This window comes from Capricornis sumatraensis, chromosome 21 (assembly GCF_032405125.1).
Source record: "Capricornis sumatraensis isolate serow.1 chromosome 21, serow.2, whole genome shotgun sequence".
Classification (NCBI taxonomy): domain Eukaryota; kingdom Metazoa; phylum Chordata; class Mammalia; order Artiodactyla; family Bovidae; genus Capricornis; species Capricornis sumatraensis.
In genome coordinates this window covers 10,215,995-10,243,648 of record NC_091089.1, presented here as the reverse complement: position 1 = coordinate 10,243,648, position 27,654 = coordinate 10,215,995, and the positions used below count along the sequence as shown (strand labels likewise).

At 42.7% G+C, this 27,654-nt stretch overlaps 1 protein-coding gene across 1 annotated transcript in view; it reads left to right on the top strand.

Annotated features, from left to right (window-relative positions):
• Nucleotides 1-27,654, top strand: part of DOK6 (docking protein 6) — a 395,605-nt gene that overhangs the window by 244,289 nt on the left and 123,662 nt on the right. Inside the window, exon 5 of the mRNA XM_068993932.1 lies at nt 6,131-6,320. Coding sequence (XP_068850033.1) covers nt 6,131-6,320 — 190 coding nt within the window. The remainder of the gene's footprint in view (nt 1-6,130; nt 6,321-27,654) is intronic.

The window sequence follows — 27,654 nt, the reverse complement described above, 5'->3', positions numbered from 1 at the left end:
CTGGGAAAGACTGAAGGCAAAAGGAGAAGGGGACAACTGAGGATGAGAGAGTTAGATGACGTCACTGACTCAATGGACATGAATTTGAGAAAAGTTCAGGAGAAAGTGGAGGACAAGGAAGCCTGGCATGCTGCAGTCCATGAGGTCGTGAAGAGACAGGCATGACTTAGTGACTGAACAACAGTAACAACATGGAGCTACAGATACAGGCTTTCATTGAAGATAACTGATGGGACAGTGTCCTTCATTTCTCAGCCATAGAACTTACCTCATCTTGCCTTTTTCTTTAGGAAATAATTGTAATTATTTGAAATAATTATATTTCAAATAATTATTATATGAAATCTATATCCATAATACTTTCAGGGGTCAACAATCTAAGTTAAATATTGAATCATTATTTTTGGTCCCAAAATATTTAGACACTGAACATAAATAGTGTCCATATGGTTACTAAATTTCAAACTATTGTGCTTACGTTTAATGTAACCAACTTGGCACCAGAAAATCTTTGCTTTATAAAATATCTGCAACTGGAACAATTCTTTCCATTATATAGACAGTTGCAGCTCAGTTCAGTTCAGTTCAGTTCATTTCAGTCGCTCAGTCGTGTCCGACTCTTTGCGACCCCATGAATCGCAGCATGCCAGGCCTCCCTGTCCATCACCAACTCCAAGAGTTCACCCAGACTCACGTCCATCGAGTCCGTGATGCCATCCAGCCATCTCATCCTCTGTCGTCCCCTTCTCCTCCTGCCCCCAATCCCTCCCAGCATCAGAGTCCTTTCCAATGAGTCAGCTCTTCGCATGAGGTGGCCAAAGTACTGGAGTTTCAGCTTTAGCATCATTCCTTCCAAAGAAATCCCAGGGCTGATCTCCTTCAGAATGGACTGGTTGGATCTCCTTGCAGTCCCAAGGGACTCTCAAGAGTCTTCTCCAACACCACAGTTCAAAAGCATCAATTCTTCAGCTCTCAGCCTTCTTCACAGTCCAACTCTCACATCTTACATGACCACAGGAAAAACCATAGCCTTGACTAGATGGACCTTAGTCAGCAAAGTAATGTCTCTGCTTTTGAATATACTACCTAGGTTGGTCATAACTTTTCTTCCAAGGAGTAAGCGTCTTTTAATTTCATGGCTGCAATCACCATCTGCAGTGATTTTGGAGCCCCCAAAAATAAAGTCTGACACTGTTTCCACTGTTCCCCATCTGTTTGCCATGAAGTGAAGGGATCAGATGCCATGATCTAAGTTTTCTGAATGTTGAGCTTTAAGCCAACTTTTTCACTCTCCACTTTCACTGTCATCAAAAGGCTTTTTAGTTCCTCTTCACTTTCTGCCATAAGGGTGTTGTCATCTGCATATCTGAGGTTATTGATATTTCTCCCGGCAATCTTGATTCCAGCTTGTGTTTCTTCCACTCCAGCGTTTCTCATGATGTACTCTGCATAGAAGTTAAATAAGCAGGGTGACAATATACAGCCTTGACGGACTCCTTTTCCTATTTGAAACCAGTCTGTTGTTCCATGTTCATTTCTAACTGTTGCTTCCTGACATGCATACAGATTTCTCAAGAGGCAGGTTAGGTGGTCTGGTATTCCCATCTCTTTCAGAATTTTCCACAGTTTATTGTCATCCACACAGTCAAAGGCTTTGGCATAGTCAATAAAGCAGTAATAGATGTTTTTCTGGAATTCTCTTGCTTTTTCGATGATCCAGCGGATGTTGGCAACTTGATCTCTGGTTCCTCTGCCTTTTCTAAAACCAGCTTGAACATCAGGAAGTTCTCAGTTCACATATTGCTGAAGCCTGGCTTGGAGAATTTTGAGTATTACTTTACTAGCATGTGCTGCTGCTGCTGCTGCTGCTGCTGCTGCTACTAAGTTGCTTCAGTCGTGTCTGACTCTGTGCGACCCCATAGATGGCAGCCCATCAGGCTCCACCATTCCTGGGATTCTCCAGGCAAGAACACTGGAGTGGGTTGCCATTTCCTTCTCCATTGCATGAAAGTGAAAAGTGAAAGTGAAGTCACTCAGTCGTGTCCGACTCTTAGCGACCTCATGGACTGCAGCCTACCAGGCTTCTCCATCCGTGGGATTTTCCAGGCAAGAGTACTGGAGTGTACTAGCATGTGAGATGAGTGCAATTGTGTGGTAGTTTGAGCATTCTTTGGCATTGCCTTTCTTTGGGATTGGAATGAAAACTGACCTTTTCCAGTCCTGTGGCCACTGCTGAGTTTTCCCAATTTGCTGGCATATTGAGTGCAGCACTTTCACAGCATCATCTTTCAGGATTTGAAACAGCTCCACTGGAATTCCATCACTTCCACTAGCTTTGTTCATAGTGATGCCTTCTAAGGCCCACTTGACTTCACATTCCAGGATGTCTGGCTCTAGATGAGTGATCACACCATCATGATTATCTGGGTCGTGAAGATCTTTTTTGTACAGTTCTTCTGTGTATTCTTGCCACCTCTTCTTAATATCTTCTGCTTCTGTTAGGTCCATACCATTTCTGTCCTTTATCGAGCCCATCTTTGCATGAAATGTTCCCTTGGTATCTCTAATTTTCTTAAAGAGAAAAATTAGTCTTCCCCATTCTGTTCTTTTCCTCTATTTCTTTGCATTGATCACTGAAGAAGGCTTTCTTATCTCTTCTTGCTATTCTTTGGAACTCTGCATTCAGATGCTTATATCTGTCCTTTTCTCCTTTGCTTTTCGCCTCTCTTCTTTTCACAGCTATTTGTAAGGCCTCCCCAGACAGCCATTTTGCTTTTTTGCATTTCTTTTCCATGGGGATGGTCTTGATCCCTGTCTCCTGTACAATGTCATGAATCTCATTCCATAGTTCATCAGGCACTCTATCTATCAGATCTAGGCCCTTAAATCTATTTCTCACTTCCACTGTACAATTATAAGGGATTTGATTTAGGTCATACCTGAATGGTCTAGCGTTTTTCCCTACTTTCTTCAATTTCAGTCTGAATTTGGGAATAAGGAGTTCATGATCTGAGCCACAGTCAGCTCCTGGTCTTGTTTTTGTTGACTGTATAGAGCTTCTCCATCTTTGGCTGCAAAGAATAGAATCAGTCTGATTTCGGTGTTGACCATCTGGTGATGTCCATGTGTAGAGTCTTCTCTTGTGTTTCTGGAAGAGGGTGTTTGCTATGACCAGTGCATTTTCTTGGCAAAACTCTATTAGTCTTTGCCCTGCTTCATTCCACATTCCAAGGCCAAATTTGCCTGTTACTCCAGGTGTTTCTTGACTTCTTACTTTTGCGTTCCAGTCCTCTATAATGAAAAGACATCTTTTTTGGTTGTTAGTTCTAAAAGGTCTTGTAGGTCTTCATAAAACCGTTCAACTTCAGCTTCTTCAGTGTTACTGGTTGGGGCATAGACTTAGATTACTGTGATATTGAATGGTTTGCCTTGGAAATGAACAGAGATCATTCTGTCGTTTTTGGGATTGCATCCAAGTACTTCATTTCAGACTCTTTTGTTGACCATGATGGCTACTCCGTTTCTTCTGAGGGGTTCCTGCCCGCAATAGTAGATATAATGGTCATCTGAGTTAAATTCACCCATTCCAGTCCATTTTAGTTTGCTGATTTCTGGAATGTCGACCTTCATACTTGCCATCTCTTGTTTGACCACTTCCTATTTGCCTTGATTCAGGGACCTGACATTCCAGGTTCCTATGCAATATTGCTCTTTACAGCATCGGACATTGCTTCTATCACCAGTCACAGCCACAACTGGGTACTGTTTTTGCTTTGGCTCCATCCCTTCATTCTTTCTGGAGTTATTTCTCCACTGATCTCCAGTAGCATGTTGTGCAGCTACTGACCTGGGGAGTTGCTATTTCAGTATCCTATCATTTTGCCTCTTCACTGTTCATGGGGTTCTCAAGGCAAGAATACTGAAGTGGCTTGCCATTCCCTTCTCCAGTGGACCACATTCTGTCAGACCTCTCCACCATAACCTGCCCGTCTTGGGTTGCCCCGTGGGCATGGCTTAGTTTCATTGAGTTAGACAAGGCTGTGGTCCTAGTGTGATTAGATTGACTAGTTTTCTGTGAATATGGTTTCAGTGTGTCTGCCCTCTATACCCTGTTGCAACACCTACCATCTTACATGGGTTTTTCTTACCTTGGGCATGGGGTATCTCTTCACGGCTGCTCTAGCAAGGCGCGGCTGCTCCTCCTTACCTTGGACGAAGGGTATCTCCTCACCCTGCCCTTCCTGACCTTCAACATGGGATAGCTCCTCTAGGCCCTCCTGCGCCCACACAGCCACCACAACCACCTGAGTTGCAGCTCAGGACCAGCAAATATATAGTGTTTAAGACTGTGACATTCTGATGGATGGTAGCATATTTGAAAATATCTCAGTCCTTGACCAACTGCAGCTGCAAGATTATTCCTCTCCAAATAATTCATGCGACAGCTCTGCCTTTAAAGCACTGTTCACAATTAAATTAAAACTCACGAAGATGTATCTGCTAGTAATTCTTAAACTTTCTGTTGTCATGACTCATTTTTTTGTAATTCCCCAATTCTTGCAGCCCATATTCATTGTTGTTTAGTCACTCAGTCCTGTCTGACTCTTTGAGACTCCAAGGACTGTAGCCTGCCAGGCTCCTCTGTCCATGGAATTTCCCAGGCAAGAATGTTGAAGTGAGTTGCCATTTCCTACTCCAAGGGATCTTCCTGATCCAGAGATCGAACCTGCGTCTCCTGCATTAGCAGGCAGATTCTTTACCACTGAGCCACCTGGGAAGTCCTTATATTCGTCATATTGTTATTTAGTCACTAAGTCATGTCCACTCTTTGAGACCCCATGGACTACAGCATGCCAGGCTTCCCTGATTTTCTGTATCTCCCTGAGTTTGCTCAAATGCATGTCCATTGAGACGGTGATACCATTCAACCATCTCATCTTCTGTTGCCCCTTCTCCTCCTGCCTTCAGTGTTTCCCAGCATCAGGGTCTTTTCCAAGGAGTCAGCTCTTTGCATCAGGTGGCCAAAGTATTGGAGCTTCCTCGTCAGCATCAGTCTTTTCAATGAATAGTCAGAGTTGATTTTTCTTTAAGATTGACAAGGATATATTTATTTCTTCTTGGGATATGTTTATTTCACTTATTTTATTAGTTAACATTTTGGTGTATACCAAAGATAAGGTGCTAGGAATTAGGGATATTTTATAAAGACCCTTTGTAGGTCATACCAAATTCTTTACTTCCTGGAACTTACCAACTGGCCTTATCTTTCAAAATAAAGTGTATTCTAATGCATTTAAATGGGAATTGATGGCTGCAGAATTTTGCAATGGTGTTTGACATACACAGACATTTATAAAGGGTTTGGAATCATTGCCTAATAGATTTTCAACTACAAAATATCCAGGAATGAAAGCATTTATGTGGCTTTATTTTGCTTACTGAAACAATGGCTGAAGTTCTGCAGAAGGCAGTCACGAATATCTGCATTTATCATATGCTGAATTTGATCATGAGTACTCTGTGCTTGGAGAGTCAGTCTGAGTGGGCATTAAACACTTCATGCCACAGAGGTAAAATTGAGTAAGTTCTTGTGTAAATTAGATAAGGCATTCCTCCCTGGAGTTGTTTATATGACATCCACTTAAGATTGTGTGAAGAAGCAGACAGTAACACCATTTGGGCAGAGACTCCAATTAGCTTTTTGCCCTTATGTTCCCATGGTACAGTTTAACCATTTAATCCACACCATAGAGGATGCATGGAGAAGGAAATGGCAATTCCAGTATTCTTGCCCAGGAAATCCCATGGACAGAGGAGCATGGTGGGCTACAGTCCATGGCGTCTCAGAGTTAGGCACAACTGAGCACACGCACATGCACACACACACGCGCGCACAGGATGCAGGCCACAAGAAGTTGAAGAATGAGTGAATGACTGAATGATTAAGAATGCATCAACCCCTTTTCCCACAAAATGGAAAAAGAGAGTGTTTCACAATGTGTATGGGTGTCACCAAGGAACACAGTGACCCTTTTTGCAGGCTGTAGGTAGGTATACAGGTTATCATAGTGCTGCCGTAAAAGTCACACCTCTTTTCACTTCATTGCCTCCATCCCTTGTTTCTTTGCAGAACGATTCAATGTGTACCTTATGCCTACACCAAATCTGGACATTTATGGCGAATGCACAATGCAGATCACACACGAGAATATCTATCTCTGGGATATCCACAATGCCAAGGTCAAGCTGGTGATGTGGCCCCTCAGCTCACTGAGGAGATATGGGCGGGACTCGACGTGGTTCACATTTGAGTCGGGCAGGTAAGCTCTGAGGGCAGAAGCAACATGCAGGAGGGGCCTGGGACCAAGGTTCTGTGCTCAGGTAGATGGTTGTTTTCGTAAAGGTTAGAGGTCACCAAAAATATAATTTCTTTAGATCCTTGTTGATAATCTGGATGAAACTGTGTTAATTCTATGGCAGGTTAATTACCCCATTCAAAATAACTTCAGTCTCTTGTGCTGGCATCAAACTAGTTTCATAATTATTTTTTATCATGAAGTATATTTGTGAGATTTTGGGTGCATCCTCCTATATTTTTGGTGCAGTAGGATTTCCATAAAAGTCAACATGTCCTTACTGGCATTACTTTGTGGATTTTTTTTTAAGGAAAAAATGTTGAAAGGACTCATATAAAATTGCTTAAATATTACTTTTTAGGTTTGAGATAATTTAATGCAATATTCATTTATCTAGATGTTTATGTTAATAGCATTAGTCAAGTATAAATATTGATATTAATTCAGAATGACTGAAAAGAAAGTTGGCAAATCCATAATTTATGGAATGTGTGACTCAGATTTTAAATGTAGTATGTCAAGACAGATACACTGATTTCTTGATCACAGCATATGGTCGGAATCCATAAATATCTAAAATAAATGCTTGCTTCACAATCATTATTCACAGATATGGATTTAGACATGAGCTTCAATCAACTGTATCAAGTCATTATGTTGTGACCCCTTTGTGATATTGTTGTCACTCATCCAAGATAAGACTTAGGTTTGGGGATTCTATATCAGGAGTGTCTAATGTATTCACACTTGGGGATATGATTTATCACATTCTAAAAATGAATCAGTGGCCTTATAAGGTAATTATGAGGTCGCCATGTGACAGAGTAGACAAATTAAGACAGTTACGCAACAGAATTCTACCTACCATGAAACACACAGCACGGATGAATCTCCAAAATGTCGTTGTAACATTGGTAAGAAACCCTGCAACAGACAAAATTGATTTATAGCGACAGAAAGCAAATGAATGGTTGCCTCGGGTCGGGAGAGAATGGACTCCAGGGAACACACAGGACCTGTGGGGGGCGTGACCGTGCCCTGTATCCTGACATTTGTCGAGAGCCGTGGAGCTGTTTACTCGGTATCAGTGCACATCGTTCCATGCAAATTATCCCTCAGTGCTTTTAACGTGGAAAAAAAAAAGTGGGGGGAAAGCAGGAGGGTATTTACTCTTCTTATTTTATATACTTTTACACTGTTTGAGGTTTGACAGTGAGCATTTGTCACTTTTACAACAAAACACTTCCCCTGGGAGGAATGTGCCCGAGGAAGGGGAGAGAGCTGTGAGCATTTCTGGATGGAGCTTTGTGGGTGGTCCTTGAAGCTGTGTGCGACAGCAGGCCTTGATTCCTAGGTAGGTACAGTAAGGGCAGAAGTCTGTTCTTGTAACCTGAGGCAGGCCTTGCACTTTTTACGTTTTCCTTGTAGGTCTCCCTTTTTCCTTAGTATTGAGATGTTTTAATACTTGACATCGGGACTTCCTTAGTGGTCTGCATGCTAAGTCGCTTCAGTGGTGTCCAACTTTTTGCGACTCTATGGACTGTAACCTGCCAAGTTCCTGTGTCCATGGGATTCTCCAGGCAAGAATACTGGAGAGGATTGCAATGCCCTCCTCCAGAGGATCTTCCCGACTCAGGGATTGAACCCACGACTCTTGTCTCCTGCACTGGCAGGCGGGTTCTTTACCACTAGCCCCACCAGGTGGTTAAGAATCCTCTGTGCCAGGCTGGGGGTGCAGGTTCGATGCCTGGTCGGGGAACGAAGATCTCACATGTCATGGGCAACTGAGCCTGCTTGCCGCAACTGCATGCGCCAGATAGAGAGCCAGCATGCTATAACCAAAGATCCTGGGTGAGGCAGCTAAGACCCGACACAGCCAAAGAAATAAATGAATATTTTTTAAAAAATACTTTATATCGTCTGATTTTAAAAGTCAAGCCAGGCTTTTGAGGGAGTAGTTGGAAAGAAAAGCTTAAAATCACTTACTATTTCTGCATCTTGAGAAAATGGCTTTTAATATTTTGCTGTACTTCCTTCCAATGTATTTTAAAATCAACGTATTTTCATTTAATATTATATTGAGAAGTAGTCTTCTATAAAGTCGTATCAAGTCAAGATTTTTGTGACCATATGGTATCTGAACATATGGCTGTACTGTCATCAATTTAACATTAGGGTGTTCCCAAAATGAACTATTATAAATAAAGCCACACTGACCATCTGTGAAAAGATGTGCAAATATCTGATTATTTTTTTAGCAGAGCCTTTTTAAAGCAGAATTCCTGGGTCAAAAGCCGTAGGTTCTTCACAGTATAGCAAATTGCTTTCAAAGCAGTTTCAATTCACACACCCTCTAATGGTGCAAAGAGCGTTCTTGACCCCATAACTGCAGGCATTAAAAAGATGATTTAGATGTTTCTATTTTAAGAGAGGACTTGGATATCTTGTTAATTTTTTTTTTCTTTTCTCCTCTGTTTCTTTATGTTTAGAGGTTTGTCCTTGTGGGTACTGTTCATTTGTGTGTTCTTCCTTCTCTGCATTTTGGGTGTCCCTTGCCCTTGGAATGTTGACCATTGTTCTGTGCATCTATTTTGTAAACTCCAAAAGATCTCACTCCTATTAAAGGTAACCAAGAGCAGAAGGTTTTGTCCATGTTCGACCCAGTTCCCCGAGTCAGGACTGGGAGAAGGGGTGTGGGAGGGGCATGGGTGATGACATGGGACAGTTTAAAGGAGAACCTGGCAGGTCAGTTTTGTGGTGTCAGCACAGTAGACCTTGAGCTCAAGAGCTCCATCTTCTGTGTTTTATTTTGTGCCTCTCTGCACAGAGCACAGCATTTGGAGGCAGTTTCTAGCCGTTTACTTGTACTACTGCATGTACTGGAAAGTGATAAAACTGGGTGTCAAACTAGCCTTTTTTCTACTGACAGGCCTTGTACAACTTTGCTTATGTGCTTGGCCGCGCCGGGTCTTTGTTGCTGCCTGCGTTTTCTCTGGTTGCGGTGAGCGGGGACACCCTCAGCGGCAGTGCACCAGGTTACTGCAAGGGCTTCTCTTGTAGAGCCCAGGCTCTGGGCTCCCTACTGACGAGCTTTCTTAAAAATGCATTTTAAATTCTACTGTACCAATAAAATATAAGCATGAATGGTAGAAATGGAGCAAGATCATTCTTCCTGGAGGAACACACCTCTCGCATCCCGACAGTCGTACTCATACACCCATGCGGGTGAGGACAGGAGAGGAGGACCAGGGAGCTTTCACTGGGACCTGCCCTCACTCAGAGGGCATGGCCTGGGAGAGGAAGTCACAGCCTCCTGACTGCTTAGAGTAATTGCTGCTGCTGCTGGTGGTGATGCTGCTGCTGCCAAGTCGCTTCAGTCATGCCCGACTCTGTGTGACTCCATGGATGGCAGCCCACCAGACTCCACCGTCCCTGGGATTCTCCAGGCAAGAACACTAGAGTGGGTTGCCATTTCCTTCTCCAATGCATGAAAGTGAAAAGTGAAAGTGAAATCACTCAGTCGTGTCCGATTCTTTGCGACTCCATGGACTGCAGCCTACCAGGCTCCTCTGTGCCTGGTATTTTCCAGGCAAGAGTACTGGAGTAGGGTGCCATTGCCTTCTAGTTAACCATAAAAGAGCACTTTAAAAGTGAAAAGCAACCTGGTTTACCACGCAAGCTTATTTAATCAAAAAATCAAAACAAGATATCCAGACCTGCAGAGGACGTCACAGGAGTCATGATAGTGTGCAGTTTTACCCTGTAGAAGATAAAACCACTTTTTAAATTTGCTGATGGGGCTTTTTCACTTCATGAAACTTATAAGTATTGTAAGCAAAAGTCAGGATGAGCTCAAAGGCCTGCAGAACAAGATTAAACAATCTCCAAATCAATTTTTATAAAATTATTGTTCAAAACATAACCTCCCTATTCAGCAAAACACTTCATATAACAATTGGTGCTTAAAATATATGTCTTACTAACTCTGATAGTATTGTCTCTGTTGAGAAACCTGGGAACAATCTGGTTACAGATTTTTAATAATTGGAAATAAAAAGCAGTACAATTCCCACAGGAAGATGGTGAATGGAAGCAAATGCTCTGTGTGCTATAATCAAGGGTTCCCTGATGTCACAGAGGCTTGTTCAGTCCTTAAAAAGCTTTTCCATCAGTCATGCAGAGAGAAACCCTCCTCCTGTTATGTATGACCACTCAGTTATAATAAAAGGTAAGGCAGAGAGTTTTTAAATAGAATACCAAAGCATGATTACCCTCCCCACAAAAGATAAATTGGACTGCATCAAAATTAAAAACTTGTCTCTGCCAGAGACACTTTTAAGGGACTGAAAGTCCAGACACCGATCTAGAGAAGATATTCAGAAGTCACATATTAGACAATGCACTTGTATCCAAAATATATAAAGAATTTCCAAGTCAAAAATAAGAAAAAATGAAACCCAGCTTTAAAAACAGGCAAAAAATATAAGCAGACACTTCACCAAAAAAGACATATGACTGATCAATAATCACACTAAAAGATGCCGGACCTAATTTTTCACTGCGTGTGCATGTTAGTCGCTCTGTTGTGTCTGATTTTTTGCGACCCCATGGACTCTAGCCCACCAGACTCCTCTGTCCTTGGGATTCTCCAGGCAAAACCACTGGGGTGGGTTACCAGTTCCTTCTCCAATTATTCATTAGGGGAATGCAAATTAAAACTATGATGAGATACAACTGCATAGCTATTATAGTGGCTAAAGTTTAAAAAGGAAAATCTGACAATACCAAATGCAGACAGGATGCACAGCAGATGGAACACATACGGTTTTGGTGGGAATGTAGCGTGCTACAGTGATTTGAAAAGAAACTTTGAAGTTTTTAAAAGAAACCTCAGCATTGCCTGAAGATCTGATCCGGGTTCCTACTTCTTGGTATTATCTCACAAAAGATAAAAATAGATGCGCATACCAAAACCTGTACATGAATGTTGCCATTTTATTCTTCATTGACCAAAACTGGACAAACTAAGTATCCTTCACTGAATGGGTAAACAAACTATGATAAATCTATAGAGAGCTGCTGCTGCTGCTGCTAAGTCACTTCAGTCGTGTCCGACTCTGTGTGACCCCATAGACGGCAGCCCACCAGGCTCCCCCGTCCCTGGGATTCTCCAGGCAAGAATACTGGAGTGGGTTGCCATTTCCTTCTCCAATGCACGAAAGTGAAAAGTGAAAGGGAAGTCGCTCAGTCATGTCCGACTCTTTGCAACCCCATGGACTGCAGCCTACCAGGCTCTTCTGTCTGTGGGATTTTCCAGGCAAGAGTACTGGAGTAGGGTGCCATCACCTTCTCCTATAGAGAGCTACTCAGCATCAAAAAGGAGTGAATGACATACACAATGAGTGCATCAAAGATGCCTTGTTCTAAGTGAGAGGCCAGATCCAGCAAACAGCGTACACTATGATGCCACGCACATGGAGGATAGAGCTATAAGGTCAGGAGGGAGACCAGTGATTGCTGTGGAGGGGTTGCTGTGCGGAAGGAGGGGAACGACCGGATGAGGAAACGACAGAAGGGCAATGTCAGGGCGATGGCGGAACTGATATTTATCCTGATGGTGGTGGTGGATACGTCATTCTATACGTCTGTCAAACCCCAGAGAACTGTCTAGTGCAAAGAGTGAATGCTGTTAGGTGGAAATGTTTTAATTTAAAAATAAATTTTAAAAAAGGAAAGAGATTCACATATATGCTCAAATGATTTTTGGCAAGGCTGCTAAAATTCAATGGTGAAAGTCTTTCAACAGATAACTGGAAAAACTGTATATCCACATGCAAAAGGATGAAGTTGGCCCATCACTACTGTGTATCACAAACATTAAGTCAAAACAAATCGAAGACCTACATTTAACATCTGAAACTATAAAACTCCTCTAGGAAAATATAGAGCAGAACTTTACAGCTTCGGATTGGGCAGTGATTTCTTGAATATGACACAAAAAGGCAACAAAGGAAAAAACAGACAAGTTGGAACTTATTAACAATTTAAGGAATTTGTGCATCAAAAGACAATATCAGTGGAGTAAAGAGGCAACTCGTAAAACAGGAGAAAATATTTACGAGTCATATCTGATAAAGGGTTAACGTCTGGAGTATAGAGAGAACTTCAAAAAGTTCATAACAACAAAAAACAAACAACACACACACACAAAAAAAAATGCACGAATGACTTAAGTAGGCATTTCTCCAAAGAAGATATGCAGACAGACAATAGCACCTGAAAAGAAAGTCCTAAAAGCACCTATAAGAAACTTTCAGTAAAATGCAAATTAAAACTATGATGAGATGCCTCCTCACACAAATAGGAGGGCTACAATCACAATAATAATAACCACAACAATAGCAATGTGTTGGTGTGGTTGTAGAAAACTCGGAAACCTTGGGCACTATTGGTGGGGATTTAAGGTTTGTAGAGCCCCTATGGAAAGCAGTATGGCAGTTCCTCAAAAACATTTTTAAAAAACCTAAAAATTAAGAGGCTTCATTCTCTGTTAAAAATTAGGGAAAGATTGCTCTCCCCTCCCTTTTTCTTAGAACATTTACTTTATTTTTTTTAATTTTTATTTTTACTTTATTTTACTTTACAATACTGTATTGGTTTTGCCATACATTGACATGAATCCACCACAACAAAATTGTTAGTACTTTCTCCCCTCTTTGAAGTGGTATTAGTCACTCAGTCATGTTGGACTCTGCGATCCCATGGACTGCAGCCCTCCAGGCTCCTCTGTCCATGGGGTTTCACACGCAAGAATACTGGAGTTATCATTTCTTTCTCCAGGGGATCTTCCCAACCTAGGGATCAAACCCGGGTCTCTCCTACTGTCTGAGCCACCAGGGAAGCCCTAAGATTTCTCTCTTTGAAATGTATATAAACCCTTTTGAAAACAAAATGGGCTTTTGTCAGCTTTAAGAACCAGGAGTGCCTTTATTTCAGGGACTCTGGAGCCACATCTTTGAAAGTTAAACATCAAAGAAGAGAACGCCCCTAACCCCCAGTTGCTGTGGGAGGGGAGGAACCTAACTGCATTGATACTTGACTCCACATTGCAAAACCCCCTGCTCTCATAAAGGTGTGAAAAGTTTGTTTTTCCTCTAGATAAAACCAGTTAGCTAGTCTGGGTTGTCACTACAGTTACCAGGTGAATCGAGAATGAACTCTGTCTGGAAAATGGTGCTGTGAAGCCCTCTCATCCCTTGAGACCAGTGTCGTTTATCTTGAGAACATGTACATAGCGCCTTCTGTCTGCTTTTAACTATAAAAAGGGTGAGATGTCTTTTTGTCTTTGCCATCTCTCAGCAGATTGCCTGAAATGTGTATCATATTCTGGTTTAATGTGAAAACAATAACAAGGGTGTTTTCTTTCTTTATTACTTTTGTGGAGAGGATTTCTAGATTGGAAGATTTTCTTTTTAATTGTGTTTCCCAACAGTATCAAGGGGAAGAAGTTAGAAAACAAAATGTTTGTTGGCTGTCCAGATACTACAAAGACAGGATCTCGGGAATAATCTGAGAACTTGCAAGCAAAGATGAAAGGGATTTGAAAAAAATTAAAACCCTGCAACACTGGAAAGATAAGTATGTTGAGTCACAAAAGAGTAAGAGATAAAGTTAAGGAAGTCTTAAGTGACAAGAGTAAGTTTAAACAGCCACAAGAAAAAGAAGAGATTAAGTGTACAGTCTCCAATATTACTGTTTGTTGTTGTTCAGTCGCTAAACTGTGTCCGACTCTTTGCAGCCCCATGGACTGCAGCACAGCAGCCCCCTTTGTCCTTCACTATCTCCCAAAGTTTGCTTAGATTCATGTCCATTGAGTTGATGATGCCGTCCAACCATCTCATCCTTTGTCACTCATTTTTCCTCCTGCCCTCAAATTTTCCCAAAATTGGGGTCTTTTCCATTGAGTCAGCTCTTTGCATCAGGTGACCAAAGCATTGGCGTTGCAGCTCCAGCATCAGTCCTTCCAACGAATATTCAGGATTGATTTCCTTTAAGATAAACTAGTTTGATCTGCTTTCAGTCCAAGGGACTCTCAAGAGTCTTCTCCAGTACTACAGTTTGAAAGTGTCAATTCTTTGGCTCTCAGCCTTCTTTATGGTCTGACTCTCACATCCATACATGACTACTGGAAAAGCAATAGCTTTGACTAGACAGACCTTTGTTAACAAAGTAATGTCTCTTATTTTTAATATGCTATCTAGGTTGGTCATAACTTTTCTTCCAAGGAGCAAGCATCTTTTAATTTCCACCTCCTCCCCTGTATTTACCTTTGCCCTTGCAATTAGGTGGGGCCACGTGAGACATCATTCCCTGAATGTACATTGGAAGGACTGATGCTGAAGCTCCAATACTTTGGCCACCTGATGTGAAGAGCTGACTCATTGGAAAAGACCCTGATACCAGAAAGATTGAAGGCAGGAGGAGAAGGGGACAAGATGAGATGGTTGAATAGAATCAACTCAGTGGACATGGGTGTAAGCAAACTCCAGGAGATAGTGAAGAACAGGGAAGCCTGGTGTGCTGCAGTCCATGGGGTCACCCATCCCTTTTACCCACTGTACAGCTGAAATGGTCTAGTGTTGAGATGCCTTAACCATGGGATCTCAGCCACCTCAGTTTCTGAATCCACTTTGCCCTGGTGATTTGCCCAGAGATGCATAACACATAGCTTGAATGAGGAGTAAACATTTGTTGTGTTAAGGCATTGAGGTTTGAAGTTATTATTTGAAGCTTTATTTTTTTGTTTTTACTTACACAGCCTGTGAGAGCATCTGTGCTAAGTTGCTTCTGCTGTGTCCGACTCTTTGCGACCCTATGGAATGTGTGGTTTATTTTCCTAATCCACAACCTTTTTGTGATTTCAATACCTACTCACTAAATCTTTTATTACAACTCCTACTTAATATTATAACCATTGGTCCATCGGTTTCTCCAAGAACCCTATGAGCTCACTAAAAACAGGGAGTATGTGTTACTCTTCTCTGTTTCTCTAAAACATCATGGTATTTGATAAATGATTGGAGGCACCTTAGAAAATTAATGGGATTTTCGATGTCACAAAAAGATTAAGTTATCATATTCAACTGAGTTTTAACTATTAGAGGATAGGGAAGAAAGGTCTCCTTCTGGAAAATTTGCATCAAGGATATATGTGATTTTAAAATTCACATGTCTATATAAGCTTTTCTTTAATTCCAGAGAAGTAAAGCTAAGACAAAGTCTTTGAGGATGCTGGCGTCTTCTGTGTGTGTGTTTAATTTGCTAAATCTCTTGCCGCTACAACACTGGGACTAATTTTTTCCCCCTAGGATAAAGCATTAATTAAATGACTTAGGAAACTGTTCTTATCAAGAAATGGAGGCTCTGATCTTAGTTTTTGCTCCATTAACTTTAAAGTTCAGTACATTTTTATTGAACCCACACATGCTTTAGTGTGAATTGCTTTTCATTAATTGGTCTATAGGGATTCCAATGACAGGTTTGGCCTTCCTTTTAGGTTTTTTAATTCTCCTTCGAAAGTTCCTAAACTTTAGTAACAGTCATTCAATCAAGGAATGATTGCTGGAATCAAGAGGAAGAAAAATCAATGAGAAGTTCCAGTTTGATCTCCTTGGATGGTGGCACGTCTCCACATCCACCAATGAGACTCTCATCTCACAGGAGATGCAGGCTGGCTTCTTTAGAACAGTTGGACCATTCTTTTATTGCTTATTGATTCCTTCATTCAAAAGATGCACTTATTTTCACATGTCTGGAATTGAGATATATGTAGTTACTACTGGGCTTCTCTGGTGGTTTGGACAGTAAAGAATCTGCCAGCAATTCAGGAGACCCCAGGTTCTATCCCTGGGTCGAGAAGATCCCCTACAGCAGGGACTGGCTACCCACTCAAGTATTCTTGCCTGGAGAATTCCATGTGTGCTCACGGTGTGCTCATGGCCTGCTCAGTCATGTCTGACTCTTTGCAACCCTATGTATTGTAGCCCGCCAGGCTCCTCTGTCAATGGGACTTCCCAGGAAAGAATACTGGAGTAGGTTGCCATTTCCTTCACCGGGGATCTTCCCAACCCAGGGATCGAACCCGCCTCTCCTGCGGTTCCTGCATTGCCAGGCAAGTTCTCTACCCTTGAGCCACCTGGGAAGCCCCTGCTACTAATGCAGCTTACACTGAATGGCATCATCCGATGGTGGCCAGCAGGGGGCGGAAGTGATACAGTTGCCATTGTCGCAGGTTCACAGCCTTAGTCATGGATGCCAGAGTTTTCATCCCTTCTCTTGAACCTATGTGTAATGTGGGTGCTTTACTTCTTGAGTTTAATTATATTTCAGTACCATGTCAGCTCTCCAGCGTTTCACTCAAGAAACCATTAGGGCCATTTGAGAAAAACAAAACTGTGAGCACCATCTGGTAGACAAAACATCCACCAGGCAGCATAAAACTTGTAAAGTAGGTGTCAGGGGTTCAGAAGAAAATTTTAAAAGTCAAAATCAGCATACTCTTTAATGAAGAAATGTGTATCACTAACTTGCTGATGACAAATAGAATAATATTTTGTGAAAAAAAGAAAACCAAAGTACATTGATAATTCTGAGTTGATTCAGAAGAGTTGGACTCAGTATGTGCAAAGGTTTTATAAATTCCTTGGCTACCTTATTTTACTTAGATTTTCTTTCTATTCATGTAAAAGATAACATAATAATCCATGACAAGTGAGCCTGAGTCTTGTTTGTTTTTTGACTTGGTAAGTTGGAGATACCTTGTGGACTTCCAGGGGGAATTTCAGAAAGTGGCTGTATGTATGTGTCTGTATATCAGGAAAGAATCCCCAGCAAGTAGATAGCTTTTAAGTTATATACCTGGATGCCTCGCTTTTGAGAAGAGAAGATACAAACATCTATTACTTACTCTGGAAACAAAAGTGCCTCAAGAAGTAGATAATATTAACCGTGTTAAGTGCTGCAGACAGGATGAGTAAGGTGAAGCTTGAGAAGTGTCATGTTGATTTTGCAAATCAGAGGCCACTGGTAGACTTGGAAAGACCTATTTCAGTGGAGTCGTGGGGAAAGAAGATCGGGATGGATTCCAAAGAAAATGAGGAGAGAAAGTGGAGTCAGCAAGGACAACGTCTCAAGAAATTTTATTGTGAAGATAACAGAAACAGAAGTAGCTGTAAAAGAATGTGACGTTAAATTGTTTTGAAGGCAAGCTATATTTTAAAAAAATCTGCATGCACATGGGAGTCATACTATGAAGAGGAAAAAAATAATAAAACAGAAGAAAGAGGGAAACATCACTAATCAGTATCTTTGAGTTGAGAGGAAACAAGATCTAGTGAACAAGTCAGTGGCTACATGTAAAAAAAAATCCTTTTAAACAGGAAAGTGTAATGGAGGCTGATATAATGGAGGAATAAGGGGAGGCAGGCATTTGAGGATCGGATAGAGGCGTGTGGAAGTGGTCTTCTGATCATGTCTCTTTTCTTGGTCAAATAGAAAGCAAGGTAACTGACTGTGAGGCTGGAGAAAGGTAGTCCCAGACTTGATGCAGGAGACGGTGGGATACAGTTGTTTGCAGAGAGCGAGTGAACCCAGCGCAGCAGGAAGGGAGGACGCCCGCGAGCACGCTGCGGCCTGTTACCATCAGCCGCGCCTCTGCCGCTCTCCTGCGCGCGGCCCGCCTCCCGCCCGTCGGGTCTCCGCGGCCCCACGCGCGAGCCGGGCGGCGCTCCAGCTCGGGCCCGTCCGCTTCAGACCCCGCTTCTGCCGTCGCTCGTGTCCTGCTCTCAGAGTGGCCGTACTGGGGGCCGCGGGGCTCCCCTGGACGGCCGCAGCCCTCCTCTGCTGTGCGCCTCCTCCTTGGCACGTTCTCGGGCTCCTCAAGGAGCTGAGCGCTGCTCAGGGGCGCCCCTCCTTCCAGCACGCTTCCTGGGCGCCTGTCATTCTGTTCCCCCTGCGATCGGCTCACTTTCACTTCTGCAACTGCCCTCCTGCTAACCCACCCTCCACAGCTCGCTCGCGCTCTCTCTCTCTCTCTCTCTCTCCCCCTCTCTCTCTCTCTCCCTCTCTCTCTCCCTCTCTCTCCCTCTCTCTCGCACACACAGTCGTTTGACCTGGATGCTCCCACAGTGACCCACACAGATCCTCTATCCCGTAGACTGAACCCGGATGACAGAGTCCCGCACGGCCTGTCAGCCTCCTGCTGCCCCCGGAGCCCTTTCAGAGGAGAGGCTGCTTCTAGCCGCGAGCCGGGGCTCTGCCATCAGAGTCTGCGGGCTGAGCGAGGGCAGCGGCCATCCCTGGCCAGCAGGGCAGTGTCGCCTGCAAGACCCGAAGCCCGGCTCCGCTTCTGCGGCTCTGGCTCACTCTAGTCAAGCAGGGAGCAAGAAGTCTCTAAGGCAGGCCTTTTCGACTCTAGTGAGACAGCAGAGATAATAGCGACAGTTCCGCCACTTCGGGAGGCAGACAAGTGAGAACAAAACCTCAGTTATTATTTCCAACTGTCTGGTGTTTTCTTCACTTAGATCCTATTACAACAAAATCTGACAGATAAGCTGCGCCGCAAATCACGGGAAGAGTTAACAGAGATGAAGAAAGAGTATTATTTTCATTCCTTTGGTGTCTCAGTTGCCCGTGACATATTGCTGTTTCGTGAAGTGAGGGTGAATTTGGCAGAAAGGAAGCCCGTTCCTGCGTCGTCCTTTCATTATTACACTCTCCGCGGTGTGGGACTCCGCCTGCCTCTCCGCGTTCACAGAAGGTTCCCTCTGCACCGCTGGCTTCTCCCCTCCCCTCCCTCCTTCCCTCCCCACACCTCTCCCCTTTCTCTCCTTTCTCTCCCTTCTCTTCAGTGGATATTCTCCACTTTCGCATCTGTTTTGCTGTCCCTGTCTCTTTCCGACCTGACACATCCTGATCCAGTCCCTCCAAAATGTCAAACTCTCCCCAAGCTCTTCCCTCCTAAAACTTGTTAAATTGCACGAGAAGTCAGTCTTCCTAAGCATACAGTCTCTGACTTCCCTGGTGGTCCAGTAGTAAGGCTCTGTGCTTCCACTGCAGAGGGCACAGTTCCATCCCTGGTAAGGGAACCAAGATCCCATGTGCAGTGCAGCAAAAAGATAAATAAAGCATAAATGTAAATAAACAGTCGCTCAGTTGTGTCCGACTCTTTGCTCCCCATGGACTGTAGCCTGTCAGGCTCCTCTTTCCATGGGGATTCTCCAGCCAAGAATACTGGAGTGGGTTGCCATTTCCTTCTTCAGGGGATCTTCCCAACCCAGGGATTGAACCTGAGTCTCTTATGTCTCCTGCATTGGCAGCCGGGTTCTTTTACACTAGTGCCACCTGGGAAGACCAAATAAGGCATATGTATCTTGATAAATAAAGCATATCTATCTAAAAAAAAATCAAGTCAAATAAACCACTCATGAACTTAAAAAAAAAAAATCTCTTAGAACTCTGAAACAGAAGAATGTGTAACATCAATTTATATATGAAGCCACAGGATCCTACATTTACTAAAATTTTAACTTAGAAATTTCAAAATACCTTACATGTTAGGTTATGTAGACTAAAATGTGTCTGTTACTCTTTCTTACACAAAAAATGTCACTGAGTCCCTTACTCTTTGAAGGGATATACAGTATACCTAGTTCACAGTCTATCCCTAGAATGTGTTACCTGGTTCAAGGAAAGACTGACAAAGAAACAAAAAGCAGAAATATGGATTGTGCTCAGTTGTGCCCAACTCTTTGCAACCCCGTGGACTGTAGCCAGTCAGGCCCCTCTGTCCATGGAATTCTCCAGGCAAGAATACTGGAGTGGGTAGCCGTTTCCTTCTCCAGAGGGTATTCCTGACTCGGGGATCAAACCCACGTCACCTGTATTGGCAGGCAGATTCTTAACCACCAAGCCTTCTGGGGAAGCCCATGACTCTAATGAAATCTAAAATTCATAAATATTTTTGGGCTTGCCCCTAGTGTTTAGCGGTAAAGAATTCACCTGCTAATGCAGGAGACAAGGGTCCAAGAAAAATGATTTTTAAAAAATTACAGGTTCAACAATGTATCAGACTGTGGAGAGAGGAGTCAATAAAGCTCCTGGTCTGGGATCCATTTCTCTCCTGAGTAACACTGAAGGAACGTCCAGGGGACAGAAAGAAAGCAAGTGGTCCAGTCTAGTCTTGTATACTTGGTTACTGTGTGTGCATGCATGCTGAATCACTTCAGTCGTGTCTGACTCTTTGTGACCCCATTGTAGCCCACCAGGCTCCTCTGTCCATGGGATTCTCCAGGTACGAATACTGTAGTGGGTTGCCATTCCCTTCTCCAGGGCATCTTCCCAACCCACGGATCAAACCCCCTGTCTCTTACATCTCTTGCATCAGCAGGAGGATTCTTTACCACCAGCACTGCCTGGGAAACCCCAAACATGCTTACAGCCCTGCTAGTAAATAGACAAAGGATATTTGTAGAATGCTTTTAGCAGGATGCTCCTGGTTTAAGACTGCCTGTGGTCAGCAGTCCTACAACCAGTGGGCTTGAGTCAGTGCACCCTAGGCTAAATACCACCTAAACTACATATTTGGGGAAGGAAATAAAGCTACATCTTTCCTACCCCTGTTGGGTGTGCCTGCCGTACGCATCACTCCGAGAACTCATGTAGTCTGAAGCAGACTGTGCACATGAGCAGTGGGGGGAGGTCCTGAGGAGCTGCTCTCAGTGGTGCAGAGTGGCTCGACCACTTCTCTTGCCTTGGCTGTGCCTCTTGGTTGGGGTAAGATTTTATGTTCAGTAAAATCTCTTGATGGTCTGACCCTTTGGATTGGCTCATCCCCAATATGCTCAAAGATGGTTGACAGGGAATAAATCATATACATTCAGAAAGACATTATGATCCATTAATACTTCTTATAAATGATCAATCCCTAAATGTACATATGTTTAGCAATATATATGGCTTCCTAGGTGGTGCTAGAGATAAAGAACCCACCTGCCAATGCAAAAGACGTAGGTTTGATCCCTGGGTCGAGAAGATTCCCTGAAGAAGGAAATGGCAACCCACTCCAGTATTCTTGCCTGGAGGAGAATCCCATGGAGAGAGGAGCCTGGCAGGCTACAGTCCATGGGGTCACAAAGAGTCCAACATGACTGAGCACATACATGCGTCAGAAGAAAAATAAAAAACATGTTTCAAATAGACGTGAATACCAATATACCACCCTCGTTAGATAAAAAGAGCTGAGAAGGAGATTTTGAAGGGCAATTCATCTTGATTATTAAATATTTAGCAATATTTTTATGTAATAAATATTTTATGAATACAGTGACATTCTCTAAAACATGATGAGTATATTTGTCAACATGTAAAGAACTTAAGTAAGTTGAATTATGTTTTCATTGGCTCACAGAATTATTCCAAGGGTATATGAATCAAGAAAGATTGGATATGAATAATATGTATGTGCATAAATCAAATCTTGCCACAAATTCATTCTGTATATTTATTTCTATTTGTTATATTTGTTGTGATCAATGTAATTTGGAAAACTTGTTCCCTAGGAAAAAACATTAGACTGAAAAAACCTTTTTCTCTGACCAACTTTGGCACTGTGGCATTATAAATTTCTCACATTAAGTTCATATAAGGAAGTGGTTTAGACTAGAATATGAAATCTCAGGCAATCAATTCTGGATTAAAATTCTCTTGTGCGTCAACTCCTTTAAATGTCAGATTCTCATCTGAAAACTGGAGATGAATTTTGCTGAGGCCATAGGGTCATTTTTAGCATTAAATGCTATGCAGTATACAGGAGCCCCAGTTATTATTAATTAGATCAATTGTGTCTTCAAAATTTTTAAGGCACTATCTGAACTTAACAGACACCAGAGTTTTCTGTTTTAAAAGAGAAATTAGGAGTTGGACCCCAGCTTGCTGTGCACCCATGCTAACAGACAAGACAGCATGGGGACTGACAGCTTTTCAAGCCGAGGCGTCAGTTTGCCCCCACCCCGCAACACACACGCACACACGCACACCCTGTTCTGCATGGCAGAACTGTCAGTCAAGTGCATTGTTAACCACAGGGCTGGTAAGGAATGAGAAGCACAACTTTTGACATTAGGCTCTGCAGATGAATGAATTCTTCCAATTTTACAGCCTTTGAAATAAAAGCCTCTCTCTAATGTTACATTTGAACGACTCACTCCCCATTGCTCTGTCAAGGGATTGTGTTTCAAACAAGTCAGATGGGCCCTGTAAGCATTGGAAGTCCCCACTTACTGTCTATTTGTTTCCCTGTTACCACTCTGAACCCGCTCTACTTATGCATTCTCAGGTGACTATGTTTGCATTCACTGTACTGCTATTAAGACAGTCTGCAGAAACTGATTCACTCAGCAAGAGTCAGAAGATAAGCCATTCATAATTCTGCTGGAATTTGCTACTTTATTTGTGAATATGGACTTCCCTAGTGGCTCAGATAGGAAAGAATCTGCCTGCAATGTGGGAGACCCGGGTTCGATCCCTGGATCTGGAAGATCCCCTGGAGAAGGGAACAGCTACCCACCCCAGTATTCTTGCCTGGAGAATCCCATGGACAGAGGAGTCTGGCAGGCTACAGTCCTTGGGGTCACAAAGAGTCAAACATAGCTGAGCAATTAACACATGCACATAGTGCTTCATATACAGGAGTCTATTCCTTTTTTCCTTAATTTTTATTTTATATTGGGGAATAGCCAATTAACAAGTTGTGATATTTCAGGTGGACAGCCAAGGGACTCAGCTATACAAGCACATGTATCCATTCTCCCCCAAACTCCCCTCCCATCCAGGCTGCCACACAACATTGAGCAGTTTTACATGTGCTATAGAGTAGGTCCTTGTTCATTATCCATTTTAAATATAGCAGAGTGTTCATATTCATTCCAAACTCCCTGACTATCCCTCTCCTCTCCCCATAACTGTAGGTTTGTTCTCTAAGCCTATGAGTCTGCTTTGTAAATAAGTTCATTTCTACCATTTCTTTTTAGATTCCACATAAAAGCTATATCATACAATATTTCGCCTTCTCTGTCTGACTTCACTCAGTATGATAGTCTCTAGGTCCATCCATGTTGCTGCAGATGGCACTATTCCATCTTTGTTGTGGTTCAGTCGCTCAGTCGCGTCTGACTCTTTTGTGGCCCCATGGTCTGTAGCCTGCCAGGCTCCTCTGTCTGTGAGATTTCCCAAGCAAGAGTACTGGAGTGATTTCCATCTCCTTCTCCAGGGGCTTTTCATGACCCAGGGATCAAACCCACGTCTCCTGCACTGGCAGGTGTATTCTTTACCCCTGAGCCACCTGGGAAGCCCTTCATTCTTTTTAATGACTCAATAATATTCCATTATACATATATATATAAAGCACATCTTCTTTATCCATTCCCCTGTCAATGGCCAATTAGATTGCTTCCATGCCTTGGCTATTTAAAAAGTGCTGCAATGAACATTGGGGTACATGTATCCTTTCGGACCACATGTTTCTGTGAATATATACCCAAGAGTGGAGTTGGTGTGAATATACTACAGCTCTTTTATCTATATACCAGTTTCAGAAGTTTAAACATATTGTAGTTTCTTGTTTCACATATACCAGTGAGCTCTGCTTTTAAGGAAAATTCTCTCACACTTTCTGCATCACAGTCAGAGCCTGATTCATTTGATTCCATGAATTTCTGTACTCCAAATATAGACATATTACTAAATTTGAAACCCTATATAAAAAATACAGTGCACACATGCTCAGTCGCTTCAGTCAAGTCCAACTCTTTACAACCCTACAGACTGTAGCCTGCCAGGCTCCCCTGTCCTTGGGATTCTTCAGGCAAGAATACTGGAGAGGTTGCCATGCCCTCCTCCAGAAGATCTTCCCAACCCAGGGATCGAAACCGCATCTCTTATGTCTCCTGAATTGGCAGGTGGGTTCTTTATCACTAGCACCACCTGGGGAGTCCCATGCAATACAATATCTTATGACAAAAAACTTTTGAAATACAAACAATAATATGCAGAAGTATTTGTTACAACACATTTAAAAATATATTTCTCTGTGAATAAAACATAAGCTTTAAAAAATAAATATTTTATAAAAATGATAGGAAAAATGGGAAATATATATTTCATATTGTGCCCAAGAAGTTCTCATAAACAAAAGAATTAGAGTATGTGGGTAATCATTTTAGTGGGTTTTATTAATATCTAAGTATGGTGAGGCCTGGGCTTCACAGATAGCTCAGTTGGTAAAGAATCCTCCTGCAATGCAGGAGACCTCGGTTCAATCCCTGGGTTGGGAAGCTCCCATGCAGAAGGGATAGGCTAACCACACCAATATTCTTGGGCTTCCCTGCTGGCTCAGATGGTAAAGAATCCACCTGCATTCCGGAAGACCTGGGTTTGATCCCTGGGTTGGGAAGATCCCCCAGAAGAGGACTTGGCAACCCACTCGAGTATCTTGCCTGGAAAATTCCATGGACAGGGGAGCTTGGTGGGCTACAGTCCATAGGGTCACAAAGAATCGGTCTAGACTGAGTGACTAAGCACAACAGAGCATGGTGAGGCCTACGGATCAGATGAATGCCACTGAAAAGATAATTGGTCACTGACAGTTCCCAAGAAATATCAATAACCTCAGATATGCAGATGATGCCACCCTTATGGCAAAAGGTGAAGAAGAACTAAAGAGCCTCTTGATGAAAGTGAAAGAGGAGAGTGAAAAATTTGGCTTAAAGCTCAACATTCAGAAAACTAAGATCATGGCATCAGGTCCCACCACTTCATGGTAAATAGATGGGGAAAGAGTGAAAACGGTGACAGACTTTATTTTTTTGGGCTCCAAAATCACTGCAGATGGTGACTGCAGCCATGAAATTAAAAGACTCTTACTCCTTAGAAGAAAAGTTATGACCAACCTAGACAGCTTATTAAAAAGCAGAGACATTACTTTGCCAACAAAGGTCCATCTAGTCAAGGCTATGATTTTTCCAGTAGTCGTATGGATGTGAGAGTTGGACCATAAAGAAAGCTGAGTGCCGAAGAACTGATGCTTTTGAACTGTGGTGTTTGAGAAGACTCTTGAGAGTCCCTTGGACTTGCAAGGAGATCCATCCAGTTCATCCTAAAGGAAATCAGTCCTGGGTGTTCATTGGAAGGACTGATGCTGAAGCTGAAACTGCAATCCTCTGGCTACCTGATGCAAAGAACTGACTCATTGGTAAAGACCCTGAATCTGTGAGTAGTGGCTCAGGTGTGAGAGCCCCATAGAGAAGGTGGTTGGGGATGTGGACTCTGGGTTGGTTGGTTTGCATTTGAGAAGTGTCCTTACAGGTGGTTTGCTATCTCTAGGAATCAGCCAACCCTGGGAGGGGCTGTCCCTCTAGGGTTTGCAAAACCCTAAATGTTTTATTTTGTTGGGCTCCAGAATCACTATGGATCATGACTGCACTCATGAAATTAAAAGACCTTTGCTCTTTGAAAGGAAAGTTATGAAAAACCTAGACAGTATATTAAAAAGGAGAAACATCACTTTGCCCACAAAGGTCCATATAGTCAAAGCTATGATTTTCCCAGTAGTCATGTATGGATGATAAAGAAGGCTGAGCACTGAAGAATTGATGCTTTCAAATTGTGGTGCTGGAGAAAACTCTTGAGAATCCCTTGGACAGCAAGATCAAACCAGTCAATCCTAAAGGAAATCAGTCCTGAATATTCATTGGAAGGACTGATGCTAAAGCTGAAGCTCCAATACTTTGGCCACCTGATGCAAAGAGCCAACTCATTGGAAAAGACCCTGATGCTGGGAAAGACTGAAGGCAAAAGGAAAAGGGGGCGACAGAGGATGAGATGGTTCACTAGCATCATTGACTCAATGGACATGAATTTGAGCAAATCCAGAAGATAGTGAAGGACAGGGAAGCCTGGAGTGCTGCAGTCCATGGGGTTGCAAAGAGTCAAGTATGACTTAAAGACTGGATAACAACAATCAAAGCATCAGAACACAGAAAATAAAGATATAGTTAATACAGTATTATATTTTAAGGTTTATTCCATTGAGAAATGTAATTCTTTCTTTACAGTTTACAATCAGCAGGAATGTATTTACAATCAGTAGGAAGTTGCAGAATCCTTGTCACCCCAGGAGATGGGAATGAAGACAAAGGAACCTGAGGGGTCCACATGAAGCCTTGGAAACATGAGGAGTAGATTTGCATGTTGGTGCATTTGAAGTGGTCTGCAGTGGATGGAAGGGAAGGAAGAGTACACAGCAGCTGTGTGACAGCTGAGGGAAGCAGGCAGTTTCCACGCAGCCAGAGGAAGTGTTGAGTCATTTGAGTCACTATTCAGAAAGCAGGAACTCTTCTGTGAATTGGGAGCAACAATAGAGCACATTTTATCAAGGAAGGAACTGAGGCAGGGTTTGGAAAGAACAAGATTTTTAAATTGTTACAGAAATTGTTTCTCCACTACTATGATGAGGCCCCTATTTAGTTTTAAAAAAGGAAACATGTCTTATGGCATGCTCATAGGGTGAGTAATCACTTTTCATTGTACTAATGGCCTTGTGCATGCATGCTAACTCGCTTCAGTCATGTCCAATCCTTTGCAACCTCAGGGACTGTAGCCTGCTAGGGTCCTCTGCCCATGAGATTCTCCAGGCAAGAATACTGGAGTGGGTTGCCATGCCCTCCTCCAGGGGATCGTCGATCAAACCCATGTCTCCTCTGTCTCCTGCATTGTCAGGGGGTTCTTTACACTGGCGCCACCTGGGAAGCCCATTAACACCTTTACTTCTCATAAACAGAGGATAACTTGCCTGGTGTTTTATAGTAGCCACGAGTTCCACCTGTCAAATAAGTTCAGCAGTATTCAGTATGGACACTTACTTCATCTCCAGTGCACTAGTGCTCTATTTACCTCTAATTTTTAATGAGATCAAAGATAGCATTGACCTGGGTCAGTACTGGCAAAGAGAACCAGGATAACCATCCAGAGTGGTACATCAACATACTAGACTCTGACAAAAACGAAAACTGGAGTCTGCTCAAAACCTAAAGTGCTAAGACATAGGGAGTACAAAATAATGGTTTACTATATCCTGGACCTTAGTAATTATATAGTCTTGGAAGAGCAAAGAATAGAACTAAATTGTTGAAAGCAAAATGTAATCAACATCTAGGCTCCATGTGGGTGATGAGTGGTTTACATT